This window comes from Girardinichthys multiradiatus, chromosome 6 (genome assembly GCF_021462225.1).
Source record: "Girardinichthys multiradiatus isolate DD_20200921_A chromosome 6, DD_fGirMul_XY1, whole genome shotgun sequence".
NCBI lineage: Eukaryota > Metazoa > Chordata > Actinopteri > Cyprinodontiformes > Goodeidae > Girardinichthys > Girardinichthys multiradiatus.
Window position 1 is genome coordinate 35,408,182 of NC_061799.1, and position 24,860 is coordinate 35,433,041.

Consider the following 24,860-nt stretch of genomic DNA (forward strand, 5'->3'; position numbering starts at 1 on the left):
ACGTGTTCATTTTTCTTTTAAATGTTTGTGTTGATACTGTGAAACCGTGGTATTTTTACACAAATTTCTCATCTGAAAAACTCACACCTTCCCAAAAAACGGTTTCTTTACCCCCTTCAAATGAGACAGGAAAAGATGGCTATGAAAACCACATTTTTCCAATTTTATTTTGTCAATGATTAATACCATGGGACAGAATATTACCTCCTTTCAGTCAATACTTGCCTCGGAAGGAATAAATGTGTTGAATAATGTTTATTAATAATAATAATAATTGTGAGGAAAATGACAGGACAAATGCACATAACGAGGCTCCCATTTCCCCACCTGGATCTGAACATTCCAACAGAAAGAAGTAGAAATTACAAACAAATTAACTTCAGAAGCAATCCAGCAACGAGTCTGTTTCAAGGAACTTTCTCTCCATGTTTCTGTTTGAAAGGATTTTAAATGACATTTACAAGACGCCTAGCATCCATTCAATTCCTATTAAAGCACAGAGAAAAGGAACAAAAACTGCACTGCTTCTTCTCAATGGTTCCCTCCTTCTTCCATGATCCATGTTGCCTGATGGTAAACATCTTTCCATTGTCCCATCAAATTACCTGTAAACCAATTAATCATAAACTGAGAACAAGAAAGGGAGAAATCACTTTTTTTGTTTTTTAAACCTTCTTTAGTGGACTCTCTGGGCTCAGTAAGTGTGCGACATTGTAAAAAGACGACGCCTTTGGATGATGCTGTACAGATGTGTTCACTGTAGGCCACACAACCAATGATATAGCAAAGTCGACAGAAAGACTTCTTGCTCTTCCAGGCCTATTTTTTTCTTTTTTCTTTTTGGAGCTGGAGCGGAGGAATATGGCCGGCATACGTGATGCCAGTCTACAAGATGAACTTTCCGAAGAAAAATCCAATGAAGATGGCTGCTATGACGACAAGGAGGGAGGGCAGGAAGGCGGTGCTGGTTTCTCGGCCGACAACGTTGGTTGAGTTTGATGTCCTGTGGTCTGAGCGAGGAGGCATCTTTCTCATCCTTGTTCCCTCCTCCTGTAAAAACAAGAGAGCAAAACCTCAGCACCACACAGCGTAGGCATCAGTTTGTTAACAAGCTCTTCCAGGTCATGCTTACTAACGGTGGTCCAGGTGTCAACACTGAACTGCGGGAGTAGAACTGGGGCACCCCACTGTTACAGAGCACCAGAGACTATGCAATAAAGGGGTCCCACGATGTCTAAGACCTGGTGATATACAATTAGAATTCCCACTTTTTTTATTGTAGAAAATTCCAAACTTTTCCATACTCAACTCTCCAGAGACCCCAAAGCATGAAGCTACCACCACCATGCTTCACTGAGGCAATTGTGTTCTTTTGTTTTTGTTTTCCATCAAACATTCCTAAAAGCCAAACGTTAAACCTTGGGGGCTTTTTTTTTTTAAAGGTTTTTGGAGCACTAGTGTCCTTTATTGGTGGACAGCAAATGGCTCAGGGTTGGGAATTGAACGTTTAAGACTCTAGCCTCTGCATATGGTGTGCGAGCTGTACCACTGAGCCATGGGATGCCCTTATTAAACCTTGGTTAAATCAGACCACAACATATTTTCCTACTTTAGCTGGTTTTGTCCTCATCTTTTGACCAATTTTGGAAAGACATCCAGTTGTTGCTAATGTCACTGCAGCCCCATGTATTCTCTACTTGATAATGGCCTTCTACACAGTGGTCCACGGTGCATCTAGTGCCTTGGAAATTCTTTTGAACACTTCTGCTGACTAATACTTTTTGACAATGAAATCAGTCTGATGCTTTGGAAGCTCATAACCACCATAGAGCAGCCGGTTCTGTTTTTAGCATGCTGCATGGTGTCCACATCACCTCATGGACAATGTAATTGTCTTCCACAGCACCATACACCCAGTGATTAACTGTGGCATGTACTTCTATTATTTTGCTTTACAATTGTGTGCTGAAGGAAAATTACGTGTGAATTTGGCTCTGTCTTGGTATGTAAACTAACCTTTAAAAGTGGGTTTAAGGCCCGATAACAAAATGTCACAAATTCCAATGTTAATCTTCTAACCTTCAATTGCCTGTTCTCGTCGTTGAGCTTGTTTATCTCCGACTGGAGCCTCTTGCACTTCTCCAGTAGCTTCTTCATCTCTGTGTCGTCTGCTGCAGCAGCTGGAACCGTTGGCTCGACCTTCATAGAGTTCATCACCGGGGCTGCTCTTGTCACTTCCACGTCATTCTGGCCGACAAAAAGGAGGAAAAGCATGACTGAGGTGAAATCCAGCACGGCCAGACTCAAACCTATTACGTGCCTTGGACATGCCAAAGAAAGGCGGCCTTGTCCGAGTTTCTCAGCGCCAGATCTGAGACCAAGAAGTTACATTTGATGTGGCTTTGTTTGTAAGACGGCCAAGATTACAACATTGCAAATAAAGGCCTGACTGGTGGGAGTACAGAAATACAACTATTGCAGTGTGGATGGAGGCTGGCAGAGGAAGGATGATGTAATTACCACTTAAACAAGCTGAATTCTGTGTTGGGGCTCAAATATTTTCAAAAGAGAAAACATGTAGTAGTCTCAATGTAAATCAACAACACATTCAGTGCTTAGGAAAACTATTCATACACTATGAACTTTTTCACATTCAGTCAGATGATAACCACAAAGTTGGTCTTTTGCAAAATAGCTCGACTCAGTCTAATTGGATGGAGATAGTCTGGACAGCAATTTTTAAATCTAGCCACAGATTCTGAATTGAATTTAGGTCTGGACTTTGGATTATAAAGGTTGCAGACCCCTGATGAGTGGTCCAGACAAAGAGTCATTTGTGCCTTAATTCTTCCCAATTAAAACTTGTTTAGAGCCACAAATGTTCTGACGTTTTGAAAGAAATACAACTTTAAATTTTTGATAAATATCTACTATTAGAAACAACAATTTCTATTATTAGGTCATTAAAGAAAGAAAAATGAAATTTTGCTAAAAAAAACAAAAACAAAAAGCAGGATGCATTTTCTTCTATGGGATGTAAAACAGAAAAATAGATCTAAATAAACATTTTGATGATGTGTGACAATTCATTTAATTCTGCTTAAGTCATCATCATGATTTACATATTTGTGAATTAAGTCTAAATTCTATCATCTGTTAATTTCTTTCCATTGATTATTAGGAGCACATTTGGTTTTTTTTTTTTGTTTCTTTTAACCACCAATCACAGCTCTTAAAAGACCTAGCAACGGGGTCAACCACACCTCCTCACTAATATAGGAAGTTTTGTCGTCTCCTCGCTCTGAGTCGCTCTCAGCAGAGAACAGAATCACTCTTAAGCTAGAACTCATTTCCAGGAGCTTTTAGGCTAAGATAGGAGCTCTCTGACAGACTCTGAGAACCTTTGTGAATACAGGACCAGATTTTTAGATAATTGTTAACAGATTCTCCCACATAAGCTGCAGATCTCTGCAGCTCCTCCAGAGTTACCATGGACCTCTTGGATGCTTCTCAACAAGTTTGACAGAACATCTGGATTTATACTGAGATGAAATTACACACAAGTGGACACTTTACTAAATATGTGACCTCTGAAGGGACTTGGCTGCACTGGATTTTATTTAGCGACATTACAGTAAAGGGGGCTGGATATATATGTACACCAAACATTTATTTGAAGAAAAACATTATGGAAACTGTTAATTTCCTTTTAATTCAGATTAATGCACTTTTCGTGTTGATCTGTGGGGTGAAAATTGTCAAAAAGCTGAAGGGGTTTGCAGACTCATGCAAGGCCCTTGACTTCACTCGTCTGCAAATGAGGTTCGACATTGTATAAAAATGGTCACATTTTTGGTTCATTTAAACAAAAATGGATGTTAAACAGGCAGAGAAGTGTTATCTTATTTTACTAAAGCAAACCTCCATTACCTGCTGTAACTTTAATGGCCATGTTTAGACTTTTAGTGGTACTTTATTCTCCCGTTTGTGCCGTTAGTTGATTTACCTACAGGCCAGAAATGTCATGAGTACATGTAGCATGTCTGGTAGCGGTTGCTCCTGTTAACCTTTGTCAATATATGAAAGACCGGATAACTGCTATGTTTTCACCTTTTAAAAATGAGAGGATTAGAGGGGGAAAAAAGATTTTACTAGTCATAACGTATTTAAAGGTTTGACACTTGTGACCTGTTTTTCCTCCAATAATACATTCTCCTATAAGGAAAGCAAAAAGCTATCAGGAAGTTAAAGAAAACAGATTCTCAATCAGGTCAAAGATGGTTCAGGTTATAAAATGTCCGTTTTAAAGCAAAAGGAGCTCCTCTTACCACTTCGTTTTCAGAAGGCATCTCGAAGACACATCTCAGCTTGGAATCCATGAGATCTTCGGGTTTTGCATCTTTCCACTGACAGATGAAAAATGTGCATGTCATTCGTTAACTCAAACTGCATCCAGATGGATCTTTTTCTCCACAGACAGAAATGTAAGGACATGGGAACGTACATGCAACACTGCATCACCCTTTCTTTCTGCAATGGGGCCTCAAACCTTAAAACTCCATAAAATCTTAAAACATGCATCTGTTTACTTCCAAAACAGCGTTGAGCTGACCTATCACAACAACACACTTGGAGCTCCAGGTTATAGCATCATTTCAAGTGAATTTTGCAGTCATTTCCAACAGTCAACAAAACATTTCCAATATTAAAAAAGGCATAACTGCAGCCAAACTTTGGGATTTAATATAAACCTGTTCACAGATACTATCAAGTTTGTTTAATTGTGTGGCTAAGCATTTGCTGTCCCCTGGTGGACAAATGGGGAACCTCTCATTTTCTTTGGCCACGCTGGCGTTCTCAAACATAATGTTGCCTAAAACATTGCAGAAATGTAGATTTTACCCATGAACCTACTAAAAATAAGTCCTCTGAGTACATTTTATATATCAATATTAATAGGCCTTTTGATTTCTGTATTTTAAAATGTAAAAAGATAATTTCAGCATTATAAGATGTTTTGGTTTCTAAAGCAATAAAAGGGATTTGTGCATTTTTAACAATGCAGGAAAATATATTTGAATGGGATATGCTGTCCCAGTTTTTTTATTTGTAGCACTGAACTGATATATTCGTGTGATTCACATAGACAGAAACACTCGATAGCAGTACCTAATCTGTTGTAGTTACTCATTTTTATTGTCTTGAAATTTTTATCTAATAAGACCAGTGGTAACAGTGATGGTCAAAAATATTTACAAATACAATCAAGTAATTTTAGAGCACAAAAAAAAACAACATTGCTGTCATCATTTAGGTGCTGTGATCTCATTTCGGCAAATAAATGTACTATGGGCATTGTACTGTGTTTAAAATAAATGTTCATATTTTGCTAAAAATAATAATTATATCAATTAATTAATAGTAGCTTAAATATCTTAAATACAGGAATTAGGAGAATTCAGTTAAAAATAAACGTTAACATTTCATACAAAATTGTTCCAGCAAAAACATGAAAGATTTTCCAAAATTAGAAGTTAGAACCTTAAATGTCAAACCAGCATCTTCCTCATCATCAGCAGGCTGTTAAATGCTTCTGCATCAACTAGGAGGTTAGTGGCCATCCGTCAGTTCAGCACATACAGGAAATATTTTATGGAAAAGGAAATAAATCAGCAACCAAATACTTACCAAGGAGTCATTGTCGGAAACGTTTGATGGGGCGAAAATCGTCTGCACCATAAATTTGTGTTTACTTTTTTCATTGGGGTCATAGTCAAAGGGTTGTAGCATAACTGTGAAAAAAGGAAGGATTTTATGATAGAAATGAGTACAGTCTGAAAACAAAGTATCTTAACCTGAAAACAAAAACACTGAGCAAATATTTCTGTCTCTAAAGCATAACAGGAACATGAACTCTTTTTTAACTTTGTGTTTCATTCAAGCCAAACACAAGAAAGGAAAATAAATTAGTGGCTTTAAGTTAGTAAGCACTTTGTTAGTAAGCGTTTGAAAGACACCAAAACGCTGAGTACTTATAATACTCAGTACTGCATTCGTCCACAGTGTAACTGTTGGCCATTTACATCCATCCTGTGGACGCTGTCAGTCTCAAGGCTTCTCTTCTACATACCTTTGCTCTATGATGTTTAAATGTTAGCTTTACAAGAGCCCACCTGCTGCTCCTATATGGGTGAAAGGTTATTGGTGACGGTTCAAGCTGCAGCTTAACAGCCTTTATGACGGTTATGTTTAACAGACATGTAAAGACACCATAAAATGATTATTATCTGAATGGAGTCACTAATAAAGCTACTAATGCCATTAACTCTGTTATTACTCGGTTTTTCTTGCCAATAGAAAGTTCCCCTGGTATTGTGTTTCTGCGTCTAGCTGTGTCTCTTTCTTGGACAGAGTCACTAACAGGGCGAATGCTGCCAAAAACTCTCCATCTACTTTTTGTCTTTTTTTTTTTGTAGAAAGTATGCCTGAGTACACCCAGAGTTTTTATGTTTAGCCACATCTCTATCTAGGATGGGGTTGCAGATGGAACTCTGGCTAATTGTTTGTTTTTTCTTCCCTGTATAAAATACTACAGTTTCATTGTTTTTCCGACTGCTCAATCTGAGCTCGGTTCTGCTGAGGTCTCCTGTTAAAATGGAGTGGTTACTTTCTACCTTCGCCTGATCGCTACTCATGATGAAGGATCGCTACAAAGTCAATGACTCGATACAGTCAGCTGGGCTTCCTTTTGGCATTAAATGCTGAATTAAATTTCACTGTACTATATTGAAGGTCTGAACTGGATTGGACTGTGCATCACTGGATCTGGCTATATGATTAGATTGGAATAAACTGGACTGATCTGGACCGTATTGGCATCTACATATTTGATACGAATTGGATCTATTTGTCTTGTAAAACTGCCTTGAAGTGACAACAGATTTGAGATGATCAAGAATTAAGGGATCATTTGAGAGCTTTCCATAGTACTCTACTCCACAATGTGATCAAGGTCAGGTACAACTGGACTCAAAAAGAGTAAGAAAGCAGTTTGAGATAAAAGCTTGAAAGCCTGACGTAGGACCTAAAGCTTGGAACTCAAGGAAGCATCCAGAAAGCATTTCTGTGTGGATTATGCTGACCTACAGATCCCTACCTTCTCTTAATCACAATCAATGTTTTTAAACTCAACCAAAACCAAACCTCAACAACAGGAAGAATATTTTAAAGCCTTACCAGAGATGATGACCGTTGCACCTGGATCGATGACTCCGCTGTTTGGCCGTACGCAGTACCTGCGAGGTGCTGTCGTCTTCACTTTGAAACATACTCTTCTGTCAGAAGGGTTCTTCAGTTTGAGGTTAGCGGTGACTACATCTGTGAAAGGACCTGACGGACAGAGAACAACAGACACAGGCGCGTTACTAGCTTTGGAATCCAGGCACACGCTCCCGCTAAAAGAAGTTAAAAGGAAGCATTCTGCAGATACATGAAGTTGCAAACGACGTATAATTTTCTAGAAAGTCAGCTGAAAACAAAACGTTTGAAAAAAAAAAAAAAAAAAAGTCAATATTTCCAGATAGACGTTCTAGCTGCGAGCACAACAGGCCTGCAGGCTTTGGTTGCCAAGTTTCCAACGGGATTTTAAAACATTTGCAGAAAAATAGTGAAGAGCAACTCGATTAGACCGACACGATTTAAAGGCCTTATTGAATAGAGAGCTCAAGGTGAAGCTAGACTGCAGCATCTGGCATCAGGCTCTATGAAATAAAAACAAGAGAGCATGCAGCTAGATAAAGAAATAGAAGACATTACATTATTTCATACTGGTAATATTAAAACAGGGTTTCCAGTACATAAAAGTACACTAAAGCATTATATATATATATATATATATATATATACACAAACACACACATGTATTGGGGTCCAGAATTATAAAATAGAAAGAAAATACAATTGTTTTCAAAACCTTTACAAATTAAAGTCTAAAATGTTTTGTATGCATTCCCCTCCAACTTCCATACCCCTAAATACAATCCAGTGCAACCAGTCACTCTACAAGCAAACAGAGTCCACCCATGTATGTCAGGGAGGAACTGTAGAGAGGTTTAAAGCAGAATTAGGTTATAAAACAATACTGCGAACTGTTTATATCTCATAGAGCACTTTTCAACCCATTATCCAAACATAAAAACTTTGGCACAACCCCAAACCTACAAGAATGTGGCGCTCTACCTAAACTGAAATGCTGTGTGTGGTGGAAATTTACATTGCACATCACCATCATGGAGAGGGAAAGGTGGTTAGAGGTGATGGGAAGATTGTCTCTACAAGGCAATAGTGGAAGAAAACATCTAAGAATCTGCAAAAGATTTAAGCCTTGGCCAGCAGTTTACCTTCCATTAGAAAATGGACACTAAACCGACAGCAACTGGTGCAAAGGAATAGTTTAGGTCGAATCATATTGATATGTTAGAATGGCCCAGTCAAAGTCTAGACAGAGATTCAATTGAGATTATGTGGCAAGGCTTGAAAAACAAAAACAAAACACTGTTTGCAGACCATCTCCATTTAATCTGACTGAGATTGAACAAAAGAATTGGTGAAATTTCAGTTTTTAGATGTGCAAAGCTGGTGAAGAATGCCCTAAATGTATGCCACAATTTTTAGATTTTCATTAGCAAAACAATTTTTGCGCTCTTTAATTTACAGCCACATTTATGCAGTACTTGGTGTCGGTCGATCACATAAAATCTAAGCTGGAAGTTTAAGGCTTGGCACAGAAAGTCAATCAGAAAACTATGACTTCAGAAATAACCACTACTGCCTGCATATGCTTCTACTGTAGATGAGACCCAACAAACCACCTGAACCAATTACATTGACCCCCACACAGATAATTTCATATAGATGTCCCATGATGATATTCGAAATGGGAGTCCTTCCCCCGTCGGGTCTTTACTCAGGAGATCAGTGGTTAATGCAACAGATCTCCATCTTGTGATAGCACTGGCTTCAAATTAGTTCCTTAACCAGGGTCAGCACAAGCTGCTTTGATCACCAACGCCAAGTCAAAAACACAAGTGGCTGCCAAGTCAGAGGTCCCACAAACTCAATCTGGGCCAATTAGCTTGGGAGACTACAGAAAACATCACATGACAACTATCTGACAGCATGGTAACTGTCAGGAACTGCTCATGATATTACATGCCGAAATATTGTTCAAAGGGTTTTTACATTAAAATATTTTATGTAAAGGTCAAACATCTATAGGGATGGGTACCTTTCACATATGAACCGATACCAGTACCTGGGAATCAATATCGGTACTCAAAAGTACCAGTTTTCGGTACTTTTGTGTGTGTTCATGTGGTAATAAATGTTAATTTGTTTAATAATAAAATCTCAAAATTACATATTTATTTCTCATACACTGCTTAAACAAAATAAAGGGAACAGTCAAATAACACATCCTAGGTCTGAATGAATAAAATATTCTCATTGAATACTTTGTTCTGTACAAAGTTGAATGTGCTGAACCACAAAATCACACAAAAATCATCAATGGAAATCAAATTTATTAACCAATGGAGGCCTGGATTTGGAGTCACACACAAAATTAAAGTGGAAAAACACACTACAGGCTGATCCAACTTTGATGTAATGTCCTTAAAACAAGTCAAAATGAGGCTCAGTATTGTGTGTGGCCTCCATGTGCCTGTATGACCTCCCTACAACCCCTGGACATGCTCCTGATGAGACGGCGGATGATCTCCTGAGGGATCTCCTGGACAGGCTGTGGTGCAACGTGACGTTGGTGGATGGAGCGAGACATGATGTCCCAGATGTGCTCAATCAGATTCAGGTCTGGAGAACGGGCGGGCCAGTCCATAGCTTCAATGTCTTCATCTTGCAGGAACTGCTGACACACTCCAGCCACATGAGCCACATGCATTGTCCTGCATTAGGAGGAACCCAGGGCCAACCGCACCAGCATATGGTCTCACAAGGGGTCTGAGGATCTCATCTCGGTACCTAATGGTAGTCAGACTACCTCTGGCGAGCACATGGAGGGCCATGTGGCTCTCCAAAGAAATGCCAACCCACACCATTACTGACCCACTGCCAAACCGGTCATGCTGAAGGATGTTGCAGGCAGCAGATCGCTCTCCATGGTGTTTCCAGACTCTGTCACGTCTGTCACATGTGCTCAGTGTGAACCTGCTTTCATCTGTGAAGAGCACAGGGCACCAGTGGCGAATTTCACACCTGGTTCTCTTGTGGCTGCAGAGAACAGGGATGCCTGTTGCTCTTAAATAACTTTGCTCAAAGCATCCATGAGTTCTGGAAGAGGTTTCTTATTTTCCACCTGACTTAAATTTACAGTTTAAGAGAATCTGCAACTAGAAAGTACAATAAGTCAGTTAATTATGTGATATGAAGAAACTTAGTTAAACACTCAGTACTAGTAAAAGTACTCAAGATATTCAGCTTTCAGTTAAGGATTCAATACTATGTCAGGGCTAGTGCATTTTTTGCACTTGCCCTGACATACACGATTCAATGGTGGAGAATTAAACGGTAAATTAGGTTCTGAGCCTTATTACAACAGTAACAGCTGTTTTCCTCTGTTGCGTACACCAGTCGAGTTCGCCAACAGTCATTTGTGGCAGCTCTAGTCTTAAGGACCGCTAATCCTAATCAGCTGCCTACTGATTCAGGGGCATCATTTACAGATTTTGCTTAAAACCGACCATGTCCACACGGTTGGGATGAACACCTGCGATGAATCCAAGTTCACTACCCTGATGTCCAGCTTTTGAGAAATCCTCTAAAGTAACAGACTTCAGGAACAGAAGGGTGTGTTGCTGCTTCTCCTGCAAGCTGGGGATATACAGGGGTTGGACAATGAAAGTGAAACACCTGGTTTTAGACCACAATAATTTATTAGTATGGTGTAGGGCCTCCTTTTGCGGCCAATACAGCATCAATTCGTCTTGGGGATGACATATACAAGTCCTGCACAGTGGTCAGAGGGATTTTAAGCTATTCTTCTTGCAGGATAGTGGCCAGGTCACTACGTGATACTGGTGGAGAAAAACGTTTCCTGACTCGCTCCTCCAGAACACCCCAAAGTGGCTCAATAATATTTAGATCTGGTGACTGTGCAGGCCATGGGAGATGTTCAACTTTACTTTCATGTTCATCAAACCAATCTTTCACCAGTCTTGCTGTGTGTATTGGTGCATTGTCATCCTGATACACGGCACCGCCTTCAAGATACAATGTGTGAACCATTGGATGCACATGGTCCTCAAGAATGGTTCGGTAGTCCTTGGCAGTGACGCGCCCATCTAGCACAAGTATTGGGCCAAGGGAATGCCATGATTATGGCAGCCCAAACCATCACTGATCCACCCCCATGCTTCACTCTGGGCATGCAACAGTCTGGGTGGTACGCTTCTTTGGGGCTTCTCCACACCGTAACTCTCCCGGATGTGGGGAAAACCGTAAATGTGGACTCATCAGAGAACAATACATGTTTCACATTGTCCACAGCCCAAGATTTGCGCTCCTTGCACCATTGAAACCAACGTTTGGCATTGGCATGAGTGACCAAAGGTTTGGCTATAGCAGCCTGGCCGTGTATATTGACCCTGTGGAGCTCCCGACGGACAGTTCTGGTGGAAACAGGAGAGTTGAGGTGCATATTTAATTCTGCCGTGATTTGGGCAGCCGTGGTTTTATGTTTTTTGGATACAATCCGGGTTAGCACCCGAACATCCCTTTCAGACAGCTTCCTCTTGCGTCCACAGTTAATCCTGTTGGATGTGGTTCGTCCTTCTTGGTGGTATGCTGACATTACCCTGGATACCGTGGCTCTTGATACATCACAAAGACTTGCTGTCTTGGTCACAGATGCGCCAGCAAGACATGCACCAACAATTTGTCCTCTTTTGAACTCTGGTATGTCACCCATAATGTTGTGTGCATTTCAATATTTTGAGCAAAACTGTGCTCTTACCCTGCTAATTGAACCTTCACACTCTGCTCTTACTGGTGCAATGTGCAATCAATGAAGACTGGCTACCAGGCTGGTCCAATTTAGCGATGAAACCTCCCACACTAAAATGACAGGTGTTTCAGTTTCATTGTCCAACCCCTGTATAATGTACTCCGTCGTTTTCTACGAGTGCAACAGTGAGTCTACACTGATGTGGGAGTTTGTGACAAGTTTATTTTTAAATGTTGATGTCATTGAAATGAAGAGGAAACAGCTATCCAAACCTGCCTGGCCCCACGTAAAAAAAGTAATCCCCCCCCCAAACCTAAGTATTGTTTGTTCTTGTGTCACGTTGGCAGCAACCACCATCAAGCGCTGGCACTAACTTGCAGTGTTTTACATCCCTGTGGAGGATTTCTGGCCCACTCTGTTTTAATTCAGCCACACTGGAGGATTTGTACATATGAACAGCCTGTTTATGGCCATGCCACAGCATTTTAACTAGATTTAAATCCAGTCTTCGTATAGGCCACTTCTTGAGATGTTTTAAAGTTGGACTTGCTGGAATGCTCTGGATCACTGAGATGTCAGTGTGCTTTTGGAGTCATTTTGATAGGCCGGTCACTCCTGCGAAGGTTTATCACTGTTCCATGTTTTTTCCATTTGTGGATAATGGTTCTAGCTGTGGTGGTCTGAAGTCATATAGCTTTGGAAATGGCTTTGTAACCCTATTCTGATTAATAAATGTCAGTAACATCGTTTCTCATCTGTTCTCGGATTTATTTAGATCAGGACATGATGTGTTGCTTTAACAGGTCTTATTTAAGTGTTTGTTTTATATTAAAATGTGTTTACTGATCTGAAACTTTTAGTTGTGACAAAAAAGCACGAAAAAATCTGTAACAGGGCAAATACCGTTTTCACAGAACTGTACAAAGAATTTATTTTATAAAATGAAAACATTGCTAGAAAAGGTTAATTTTGTTCCTCTTTTTGCTTTTTTACTTCCTGGATCAAGAAACGTCCTCAGAGGGAAGGGCCGATTAAGCTGTCAGGTAAAATTACCAACCTAATCTCCATCCTACTGTGCTGGTAAATGTTCATATGCTGCTCTGGTGTAAAACTCAATCCATTCATTTTGTCTCTCACATTCAAAACTTACTGCCAACATTAAATTCACTTAAATAGCAAGTTTAAAAAGGTAACAAACTCAAAGTTTATTTATTCAATAGACTGTAGAATATTATAAAATAAAAAATAACCAAATTATCGCTACTTGAACAAAGAAAATGACAAAGCTATCAACAAATACTGTTTATTAATGGATTTCACATCTCAGCTGGAGCTCCATAGATCACAAACTCTACTGTTAATTCATTCATTCTCATCACAAAGAGAGACAAACTGTATTGTATGACTACCTGACTCCACCCAGCTAAACATAGAGCTACACACATGACTGGATAATTGTTTTCAAGACAGGTGGAGCATTAAATGCATTCTTTTAATCTTGAAAAACTTCATTCCAGATTCTTTAGCTTTTAACAGTCTGTGTTATTGTATACTGTTACAGAGAAGGAAGTCACAAGACGTATGAGGAACTTCCTCAAAGCCAACATCTATGTTGCATCTTTGTTGTAAACCTGTTGTGATGATCATGACCCAACCCAACAGAGGTCACTACCTGGTTTTAGCAAAGCAAACAGGCGGAGCATTTAACTGGGAACCGACCGATACCATTAATGCATTTCAGCTGACGAGTAATTTAACTTTAACTGATGGGGGCAGAGCTTCACTGTCCTTATTATGACCGCATCAGAAAACACTGTGGTTGTAGGAAAAATGTTTTCTCCCAGGAAAGGGCAGAATATGAGGAAAAAACAAACACGAACAAAAGAATGTGTTTCATGAACCTAGAAGGAGAGAGATGATCATCTTCAAGGAAGAGATGTGATTTAAAATAATTAAAAAATAAACAAAACATCTCAAGAAGACTTGAAGCATGTTTCCACTCCAGTAACTCTCCCTTTTAAAACCTGTGTCTACCAGGGTAAAAATCCAGGTAGACATTTACCTGGTAGGGACGTAGCACTTTTTGGGATCTTTGTGCAGGAAAGGCGACAGGCATTTCACATTATTTCAACATTTCCAGGATTATGCTTCACTCATCCAAGTCTGCTCTACAATTCACATTAGCTTTTAACTTTTAACAGCTCTTTATATTACATACATTATAGTCATAGGGCTACAACCCTAGTTGTGATACCACTATAGATTATAATTAGGCCTCATTTTTTTAAAACACTCTTCTCTCTTCACCAGTACACAACATCCCCACCCCATGACCTTTAGAATCTCAGCCACTAAGGAAGTAAACCAGCTGTGGGCTTTAAGAGAAGTTATAGTCCATTTATCTGGCCAAATATCTTATAGATATACAGAGAACGTGATATTTAATGCATTCAGGTAGTTCCTTTAATATTTCGCACACAGATACTGCGATGATGACTGCGATCTGATGTAGATTCTGGCCGTTTGTGGAGATAGAGGGAGTAAATCATCCAGTTTTCAACCGTTTAGGTTCTGAGGCAGAAATAAAAACAAGTGCAAACTCCAATGAATGGACATTGGAACAGATTTTAAGTAGGAAGTGAACAAAGCTGCTGCTGCTGGCATCTGTCTGAGCACTGCTCTTTTAAACCAAAGAACGTTTCTAAAACAGATTTTAAATCGTCTTGTTCAATTTTGCCAACCTGTAGCAAACATAACTGCAACTACTGATAATTACATAGAATACGTGTTTATGTGTCGATGGGAAGTACTCCATCTCATACTGTCTTGGCCAACTTCAAAAAAATAAAAAATCTAAATCTAAAAGAATCAAAAACAGCAATATTCTGGTGAAGTGCAGATTTTCCTACATAAAAGCTAGTTAATAAATCTAATAGAATAGGAATAAAGTAAAATTAATGCACATCTGCAGGAGCGTAGAGCAGCATAGTACAGAATGTGCCAAACAGAAGATTTAATCTCTGCTTTGGCAGGAGGATAACATGCTGTAATCCTTTACAATCTAATATCATCTTTTACTTAAATTCATCACAGATAGTTGATGTCTGTCTTTTGTTCAAACTTTTTAAAAAAATGCACAAATGGAAAACATTTGCAATAATGTTATGTTGAAAGAACATATTCTGTTACATTTTTGGTAAAAACTGACATTTTACCAACAGTTTAGCGAGCTTTAGACTTCATACAGTCCATATTCAATACCCGTCAAACGTTTCAGAACCACATTCTCCTTTAATGGTTTCTTTATGTTTATGACTATTTACATCGTAGTCGTTCATAGTTTTGCCGTCTTTGGTGAGAATCTACAATGTAAATAGTCATGAAAATAAAGAGACCCATTAAGTGAGAAAGTGTATCTAAAACCTTTGACCAGAAGTGTCGTGGAATGTTTTTTCTAAGATATTATGTCTGTAATCTGGATGAAGGTAGAGTAGCTGCCATTATGAACAGCTCTAATATTTATTTCATTATCCTTAAGTTTCCGTTGAAACTGGCTATAAATACATATTAGTATTTTATATGAAACATTCAATATTAACTTCCAGTAAATTCATGCAGTTAAGAGTTCATTTATTTGGTTAAAAACACATTAAAATGTAAGGGGGGGAACCTATTTTTTTGTTCCGCATGCCACATTGTTGCCCATGGGGAAAGTTTGGCTGGTGTACAAGGAGCCACACGGAATATTATACTTGACCTATCTGCCAGAGACTGGTCACAAGAGGTTTCCCCCGAAAACAAGCGTATTTTTTTTTGTGTGTGTGTGAGATGAAGCTGTATAAATCATCTTTATTCCTCTGGAGTTGATGCAGCCAATGAGGAACAATTTTATTGTTTTATTTGTATGTTTTATTTATGTAGATTGTATATTTTCCGTGAGCTAATGTAGATTTGTGTTTCCTTTCTTAGTTCTGACGGTATTTTTGGGGCATCGTTAAGACTTTGACAGACAATAAATGTCTGTTAAAACCCGAGAACGATGTTGAGCCTTGATTGAACTTGAGAGGAGAAACAGGTAGTGTTCACTTAATCCCTCATGATCGGATTATGACAAATATTCTATGAGTAAACCCAGTACAGGAATTACCTCGACTGTTACTGCTTCTAAAACTCATCTCTACCCTTAAAACTGAAGACAAGTATGTGCACAAACGTCAGCGAGGAGAACAAATGTGTCTGCTTACAACCACAATGTGCTCTGGAGTTCCTGATTTCTGAAACTCACGGATTTATTCTGCGTTTGAGTCCAACCAGGTATCCCGGTTTTTAAACGCCTTAAGCCTTTGTTTTTTTTCACCGTTTAGAAACATGGTATGTCTGTCAGATATTAACTGTCATAGACCAAATGTATGTTGGTAGGTCTTGTTTTTTTTTTTCACATTTAAAGTTGATCTATAGTAGTTTCAAGAAATCTGCTAAATTTAAACTTAAAGAAAACAGATTTCTGTCTGTGTGTAAGTTTAAATAAATAACACATAAGGAAGTTAAGCATGTCTAATAGAAAGCTGCTTCCTGAAATGTTGCTTGGCAAGTCTTGAGCTAATATTGTATGTTAAGGGAGATACTCCAGAGAGTATTTCCCTTAACATACAGTACCTACCAGAGCTCATTACTCCACATGCAGCAGTTCAATACAGAGCATGGATGCAACAGTGAAAAGCAGTGGTTTGAGTCCTTAAAATAAAAATATTTTATGCAATTGCTACAGTAAGATATGTATATTTGATTAAGCAGGAATCAGACGATTCAAATTTAGTTACTAAACCAACTAATGCAAACTTGTACAAAAACTATTTTTGTTTAAATGCAACAGAAACTTGGCTAAAAACAGTCACTGTGTTTTATACACTGTAAACATAAAATAAACCAGCTCTGAAAGGAATAAAAACACTGGAAACATCTGACACACCCACACACATCTATTGCATCCACTGCCTAACTCTGAGATGCCACCTCTTCGTCAAACACCAGAAGCGCCATCTTCTTCATCTTGCTGCATGTATGCCGGGTTAGGGTCCCCCAGGCTTGTCCTATTCTAAAAATACCAGCCAAGGAGAGGACGGCTGCCCTCGTTGCTTTGCTTGGAGGAATCCCAAGAGAGCCTCCAAAACAGTCCAGGTCTCACGTAGACACAGACCAATTTAGCTCGGCCTCTGTGACAGCAGAAGAAGACGCGGCGTGCTTCTAACGCTGCTCCTAAACGTCTGTCAGGAATCATTTCATTTTCATCCAACTCAAATTCATTTAAAAAACCAAAGACCCTAAATGTTGCAATTGTTTCTTCTTCAATTTACTGTTTAAATTAGATTACTGCAGTTAAATAATTAAATTACAGTTGGTTCATAGTCAGGTTACACGATGCCAGAAAGGACGTTTATTTGCAAAACAAAGATCCACTCGAGCCTCCACAACACTTTACGCACAAAGAAAGAGGATGTATTGATGCAGCATAAAAGATTAGAAGTTCTGCTCTGTCTGGGAGAAAATATTGGTTTTTAAGATTGCATTTCTTCCTCCTTATGATCCATTAGAACAGCTTTACAGACCCAGATTTCTGCTTTTTGTTCCTATTTCATTAAATGAAATATCTCCAATTGAAATGCAACAGAGGAGCTTGGCAGAATGGCATAAAAAAAAGCATTAAGACTTTTTAGGCCTTCATCCATTTGAGTTGACTGGAAAAGTTAATCTGATGAGGGAAAATGTAAGCCCTGTGACTGATCATTTATCAGAATAAGTTGAATTACAGCTGAATTTCTTAAATAGGGTAAAGTATGGAGGGCAGTGATAAGATTATGCTCTATGTCTCTGACAGCTGGCTAATTCTCCATATTCAGATGAGACACAAACACTTGTTTATGGTCAGAGGAAGTAACTCTTCGCTGCCTTCTGACAGCCGCATGCAGCCGAAAAACCCACCTGAACTGGTCGAGCATGACCCAGACTGAGGGCATTTAAACTCCAAGGCTGAGAAATATTTTTACAATTCCTTAGGTTAGAAGAAACTTCTTTTTACCAGACCAGTTGCACTTCATAGTTTTAAGGGAAGCAGCTAAATGCAATTATTAGACCAGATGGGTGAATAAACACAATCTTAAAAGCACAACAGAACAAAAAACTAAATTTATAACACAAACTAACTTTTTCTAACATTAGTCACTAAAAACCTGGAGAAAATAATAAAGAATAAAGTAATGGTGGCAAAAACAGATTAAGTTTACTAGTTTATCGAGATCACGCGATGATATGAAAACATCTCGAGGAAGTCTATCTTGTTGGAACCAGCGTGACTTTGTTTGGGTAAACTAGCATTGAAGAGGTCTGCAGCTCCTTTTTGATCCTTTATTTGGCAGCAGTTTGGTTAACCCGAAGTAAAATATAAACTGCGACACATAAGATAGTTTGGTGAGCACTGGAGGAAAATATAGCCGCATGTGATTCAATAACGACACTCATTACTTTTATTCTATTAGTGGAAGCACAAAATTATGTTTTCCAGGCTTTTGTTTTAGCCTATGGACATGAGGAACAAATTAGCATTCAATTTGGCCCCAGTTACACCTAGCACCGGCATGTATCCTGAGGGATCCAACTGAGTCCAGACAGCGCCAAATATGGGTGTAAATGCATTCAAGACACACTGAGGACAGTTATCTTCACACCACCTTCAGAGGTGGCCTGTGACCCTTGTGTCTGCAGTGGTTTGGCAGTCTGAATGCAATCTGTCTTGGGAGCCTTTGAAGGACCACCCTCCGATACAACATGATTCTCCTCAAGCTGTTGTCACCTGGACGGCTCTCAGTTTTAAGAAAGTAAACTTTGGTAAAAAGCTGTTGTCAAATCAGTACTTTCATCAACCAACTTAAAACAACTACTGCACTATCTGAAATGCTCCAGTTTTACTTGTTAAAATCATTGTCAATATAAAAAACAAAAGATGTCATCTAAATAGTTAGCATTTTATTGGTGTGCTCTGGATTGATCAGTGGATATTAGGAGACTGTTTGGCTGAGTGAATTTTGCTGATATGCTTTTTTTTATTAACATCTTTGGAGCTGATTGAACCCGCTTAAGTCACACCTTCATAAAATTGCTCCTGCAAAGCACAACATTTCTGGAATATCCAGTCACATTGAAGCAGCGCCATGTGTCTAAGCAATAAAAGTTGTGCAAGTGATGCAGTCGGCTGTTTTACCGGTTAAAAATTCTTTGCACTGACACCGAGCTCTGTAAAGTCCCATAATATTTACTCTCCGTTTCCTCTCTCATCTCACATCTGTTACACAGGTGGGCTTTTAAACATCTGTTCTGGAAGTGTAAGGAGGACAGCACAAGAACTAGGTTAGATCAACTCTCTTTACTCAACTCCAACAAGGAGCTACTCATAACACAGGAAAAAACGTGCCAACAACACATATCTCTGTAAGGTCCTGTAGTCTGGGTGTGAGTGGAGCCCCCTAGTGGTCTGCCACACTGTAGCCTAAATAACTGCAAAACATGTAGATGAATCTTAGCAGTGTTGATGTCTGAATAATCTACTTCAAGTCATTTATGTATCTGTAAAGTCACAAAAACATCAGTGTGTCGTGGCTACGCGTTTATTTGCCATAAAGCGTGTAACTGTGATCAGCTCAATCAAGATGGATTTTAATGGCCGCTGTGAATAGTCGTTGCTAGTCTACTTATATCCTGATTAACCAAGATACAGATACCAGGTCAGAACGGGGCCTAAAAGTACTCATAGTTCAAACCTGAAATGGATTATTTTACGCTGAACAGAGATTTATTAAAACACAGATTATAATGTGTGAAACCTTTATTATATTTGTAAAAACACAAAGCTATGTGACTTCACTTAGTTGAAATGTTTTTTTCTCTATTAATAATAACAAAAACATTTTGATTCTTAGTTTGCTTAAAAATACTATTAAAATTGTATCTTGTGTTGGACTAATGAACCCAAAACAGCGTATCATCTCTACTGAAAGGCTAAATGTATCGTTACGCCTCTAGTCAGGTCTAATCTCTAGTCATAACAACGTTCAGTTTTTTTCTTAGGATAGTAAACTTAAAAACACCTGCAAAGGTTTCCAGAGCCTCTAAATCGTCTCCCAGTCTGGGTTAGTAGGCTACACAATCATGGGGAAGACTGGTGACTGGACAGATGTCCAGAAGAAAGTCATTAACACCCTCCACAAGGAGGGTATGCCACAAAAGCTCATTGTTAAAGAAGCAGGTTGTTCACAGAGTTCTGTATCCAAGCATATTCATAGAAGGTTGAGAGGAAAGAACAAGTTTGGTAGGAAAAGGTGAACCAGCAACAGGGTTAACCACAGCCTAGAGAGGAATGTAAATCCATTCAAGAATTTGGGGGAGCTTCACAAGGAGTGGACTGAGGCTGGAGTCGGTGCATCAAGAGCCACTACGCACAAACGAATCCAACACACGGGCTACAAATGTCGCTGGATCAAAGACATCGTTCTTGCTATTGTTTTATAACTGTCACTCTGTTCATTCCTAAGGCTTTGGACTGGTGAATCCCAACCAATCATGGAATATGAACACATACAGTTGATATTAAGAACAGTCTTAATTGAGCATCTAGTCGCCTTTAGGTGAATTTGAAAATGAAAATAAAAATAACTCAAAGGAAAAGTGCTGTGAGATATTTAATTTCTCAATTGTTCTCACACTTGAAAAATGTTTGGAGACGACAATTGGTGCCCGTGAGATCCGACCCACGTCTTTTCCCTTCAAGGACCAGAGAAACAAAAGGTTGACAGATTCTAGAGTTCAAGGCAACAGCCCAGTCATTAACAATAAAACAGCTTCTCCTTGGTGAAAACGCTTCCAGCACTGAGAGATTAGTAACTGGGACAAATACCAGAGAAGCAGAAAGAGATTCTGGGTCAGAATGAATTATGATATGAAGATAAATAGTTTCCTCTAATCAGTGCTGTTTTACATCCCTATGAACTATCAACATTATGAAATGACCTCTTGTTCAGAGCAAAATTTGCCTTATACTTGATTAAATATGTGAAGACTGTCATTATGTTTGAATGAGTAGTAAAAGTTGTTAATTTGCCAGAATGAAAACCAGTTTGTTTCCACTAAGCATATAGTGATGCAGGTAAATACAAATCAACCATAGCGTTAGCAGGAAAACACTGAAGTTAGTATCTGATATGTAGGAATCTGGACTCCATTTAACCAGCAACACTGAGTAAAATTGAATCTAAAGTTGTTAATTAAACTAAATTATTACTGGACTAAATTGTTCTACACCTATTATAATTACAGATTCTTTTTTGACAGGTAGATTAGAAAAATGCATACAAAACACTGAAATCGCCGTTTTTGTGTGTTTGCCAGCAGAGTTCAACCAATACCAAGCACACACTGTGCTTTTGAGAAAATTTGGGTTAACTATTTACCCCAAATTTAAAGTCAAACCTGTTTTGAAGTGGTCAAAATGACAAAGGAAAAAACCTGGAATTGGCTAAATTCTACTTTCACAAATAGGAGAATAGTATCTGTGTTTTAAAGAATTTGCCCTCATTTTAATTATTTTTATAGTTTGTCTAAGTATTGGAGTTTTTCCCAATAGAGAAAAAAAAAACTTTTTTCCCTTTTTTGAACTTAATGAGGAAAAGTTTCACAGATCACAACCTGAGTTTTAAAGGATCTGTCCTCAATGAAAAATTATCCATTCCAGGTATGACTAGTCTAAGTATTCTTTAAGCAGGACCTGACCTGAAGTTATCTTAAAGCCACAAAAAGCACTGAAGTTAGTCTTTTTGCACCGACCTGTAAGAAAACTCTGTCTGTATTAGACAGCAATGGCCTAAATCAGTGGATCGCTCTCGCTGTGTCTTGTCTCAGTATTGTGACTTTAAGAAACAACCACAGCAAAACTAGGGAGAGGCAGACATAGAATATTCCTTTTCAAATTTATGATTTAAAATAAATACAAGGCTTCATACATCCCAAACTGATTTATAAACACCATCAGTTTAGAGCCAGTCCAGGTTTGACATGTTTAAATCTTGTTTTCAAGCAGCCGCTGATTCAACATGCCACAGATTGTATAAAAAAATTAAGGAAAAAAGTTTAACAAATCCAAAAAAATATTTTTATGAATATTTGTTCAGGCTGCAATGACCCAGTTAAGGTTTGATTAGAGCAGATATTTTATATTGTGAAATGAAACGTATAAAATGTAGCCCAGAGTCCTTAAAAACTGTGAAATAGCCCTTTACCCTAGTGCTAACTCGGATGCTAACTTCAGCGTAGTGTTAGCAGGCTAAGCTAACTACGGGTAGCCAACAGTTAGCTGACACATCATTGAGCCTTATCAGTCAGGAAAGCAATCAGTGGCAACCCGGTTCGCAGATCATTTTAGAACCCACTGAGCAGGTTCTAATAACAATACTTCTGTTAAACATATTTAAAATGATCCCTTAGACCCTAACGCCTTTGGAGAATCGGTCAAATATTAGTCCAGCTCCACTTAGACGGTATAATGTTGCTGTCAGCTAAGTTTGTCATTCAACTGTCAGCCAGTTTGTCAGCTGAACGTGGAGATATCCCTGCCTTTGGTTTCTCGGTATAAACGCCATTTGTTGCCACAAAGTTTATGTTGATCGTCGTCACCTTTTATGGGAGACCTGTAAGAATTTTATGGGTAACACTGGTGATCCTTACATAGTAACAAGGTTTTCACTTCAACTGAATGTACAACGGCAAACGTAGACGACAATGTGTTGCTTTTAAATCCGTCGTCAAACTCTGATATCCGATACCCAATAATTCCTTTAAAGCTTTACTAGTTTGTTTTCAGCGAGGTGGTAATCAGCGGCGGCCCGCTTAAATGCACGCTACGCCGGCTATCCACTTCACTACAGTCCGAGGCTTTTGTGGCCCGTCCTCTTCCCTGGCTAACTTAAAATGGCGGTGAATGCTTTCTAGCCTGTTAGGCAGCGTAAAACAAATCATTCCAGTGTTTAAAAAAAAAAAAAATCACACCAACCGACAGGACTCTTTACACGTCAAGACATATCAATTATCCTACCTTTAAATCTGAGGTCGGAGGCAGGGTCGAGGATTAGGACCTGGTCCAACTTGGACATTTTAGCTGAGGGGGATGCACTTAGTTGTGGGTATCGTGGAGTGACAAGTGGAAATCCTGGATGCCCTGCCACTGAGTGAGTCGATCGCTGGCGGAGTTTTAGCGGCGGAACGGAGCAGCATGAGGGTAGAAATACTTGAAGGCGCTGGAAGCTCAGCACTGCGCGGCGTCCTCGTGGTTCTGATAAGATTACGCTACATTAAACTCGTTATACACTGAAATACTTTGAGGAACATCTGATAAAAACCGGCCAAACCTCCCTACGTGACTCTTATAAGATCAAATATGCCGTACTTAGTCGGTTTTACGTTTACATTGCTTGTGTGTTAATTTGTGGAAGGAAAAACAGGACTGAATCTTGGAAAAAATAAGTTGCAAAACATGCCATTATAATTAGTTTATATTCCTTGAAGAGTAAGAGTGTTATCATGAGTATAATAAAGCGCAGCATCCCTAGATCTGACCTCTTATTACGAGATCTTATTTTATTATAAAATCGTAACTCGGCATCTTATATCTTATCTATTATTGACGAAATAAACCCTAATTAAAGACGTACACATATAATAAATGCCCATTATAGATACAATTACAAAGTTCTACCCTGGGCCGGATTAAGGTTGATGAAGGCCCCTGGGCAGTTAAGGAGTCTTTAATTTTACAGATTGTAATACATTATTTTACAAATATACAGTCATATTCAATAAATTAGAATAGAATTGAAAGTTCATTTATTTCAGTAACCCAATTAACTAAGTGAAACACATCATATAGATTTATTGAGTATTTAGTTTATAAATATATATACAAACCCATTTTAGTTTTTTTTCCTCATTTTTATACTATAGGGTGTAATTGCCTTTGTTTCAGAAAATAAAATAATACTAAAAAAGTTCTGTTCAATTTATTTACATGTTGCTAATTCACAAGCAGACAGAACATTACAAGCAGACAGTTCAGTTAATATCCATAAATTTAATTGAGACCCTAATTCTTTCTTTCTATTTGCATTTTCAGAAAAGTTCCTCATAAACAGCATAAATGAGGCAATGTAACATATCCCTGACACACCAAAAAAGGCAGATGGCATGGATCTTTTGATAGAATAGGAAAGAAAATATTAGAATTTAATAGAATAGAATAAAAATATCCTTTATTGTCCACCAGTGGGGAAATGTAGGTGTTTCAACAGCAAAGTGAAAGGCAAATGGCACATGCAGATTCACACAAAGGTAAAATATAATAAAACAAAAGAAAAATAGGGCAAATCTCAAACATAACAGAAAAATACTGTACGGTTATTAGAAATAGCATACCTAGATTCAAAGAAATCTGCAGCTGAGTAGGACAATTTTCTAGGTTTCTATTCTAAGTGATATTTAAAAGAAATTTCAGAATGTGCTGAAATATTTGTGCATAAAAAACAACAAAATACTATTTACAAGACTATGGAAAACTGTGCAAATAATAACAGGAATGTAAACAACATTTTACGTTTGACTTTGTTGGGAGCACTGATAGTTAAAAAGTCTTAACAGCTGCTTGGAGGAAGGACCTGCGATAATGCTCCTTGTGCACCTAGGATGCAGCAATCTTTCACTGAAGGAGCCCTCCAGTTCTACAACAGCTTCATGCATGGAGAGAGAGACA

General features: G+C 38.6%; 2 protein-coding genes across 2 annotated transcripts in view; both read right to left on the minus strand.

Annotated features, from left to right (window-relative positions):
* Positions 1 to 140: 140 nt before the first annotated feature.
* vapal (VAMP (vesicle-associated membrane protein)-associated protein A, like) lies at positions 141 to 23,436 on the minus strand. The gene is made up of 6 exons (XM_047367560.1): positions 23,154 to 23,436; positions 7,237 to 7,389; positions 5,689 to 5,792; positions 4,329 to 4,406; positions 2,080 to 2,247; positions 141 to 1,050 (listed from the first exon to the last, which is right to left on the minus strand). The coding sequence occupies exons 1-6, from the start codon at positions 23,209 to 23,211 to the stop codon at positions 886 to 888; spliced, it is 726 nt and encodes a 241-aa protein (XP_047223516.1). The 5' UTR covers positions 23,212 to 23,436; the 3' UTR covers positions 141 to 885.
* The window catches only part of rab31 (RAB31, member RAS oncogene family), a 46,633-nt gene continuing 29,028 nt past the window's right edge, over positions 7,256 to 24,860 (minus strand). The window contains exon 8 of the mRNA XM_047367563.1: positions 7,256 to 7,389. The gene's annotated coding sequence lies outside the window, so the exon portion shown is untranslated. The remainder of the gene's footprint in view (positions 7,390 to 24,860) is intronic.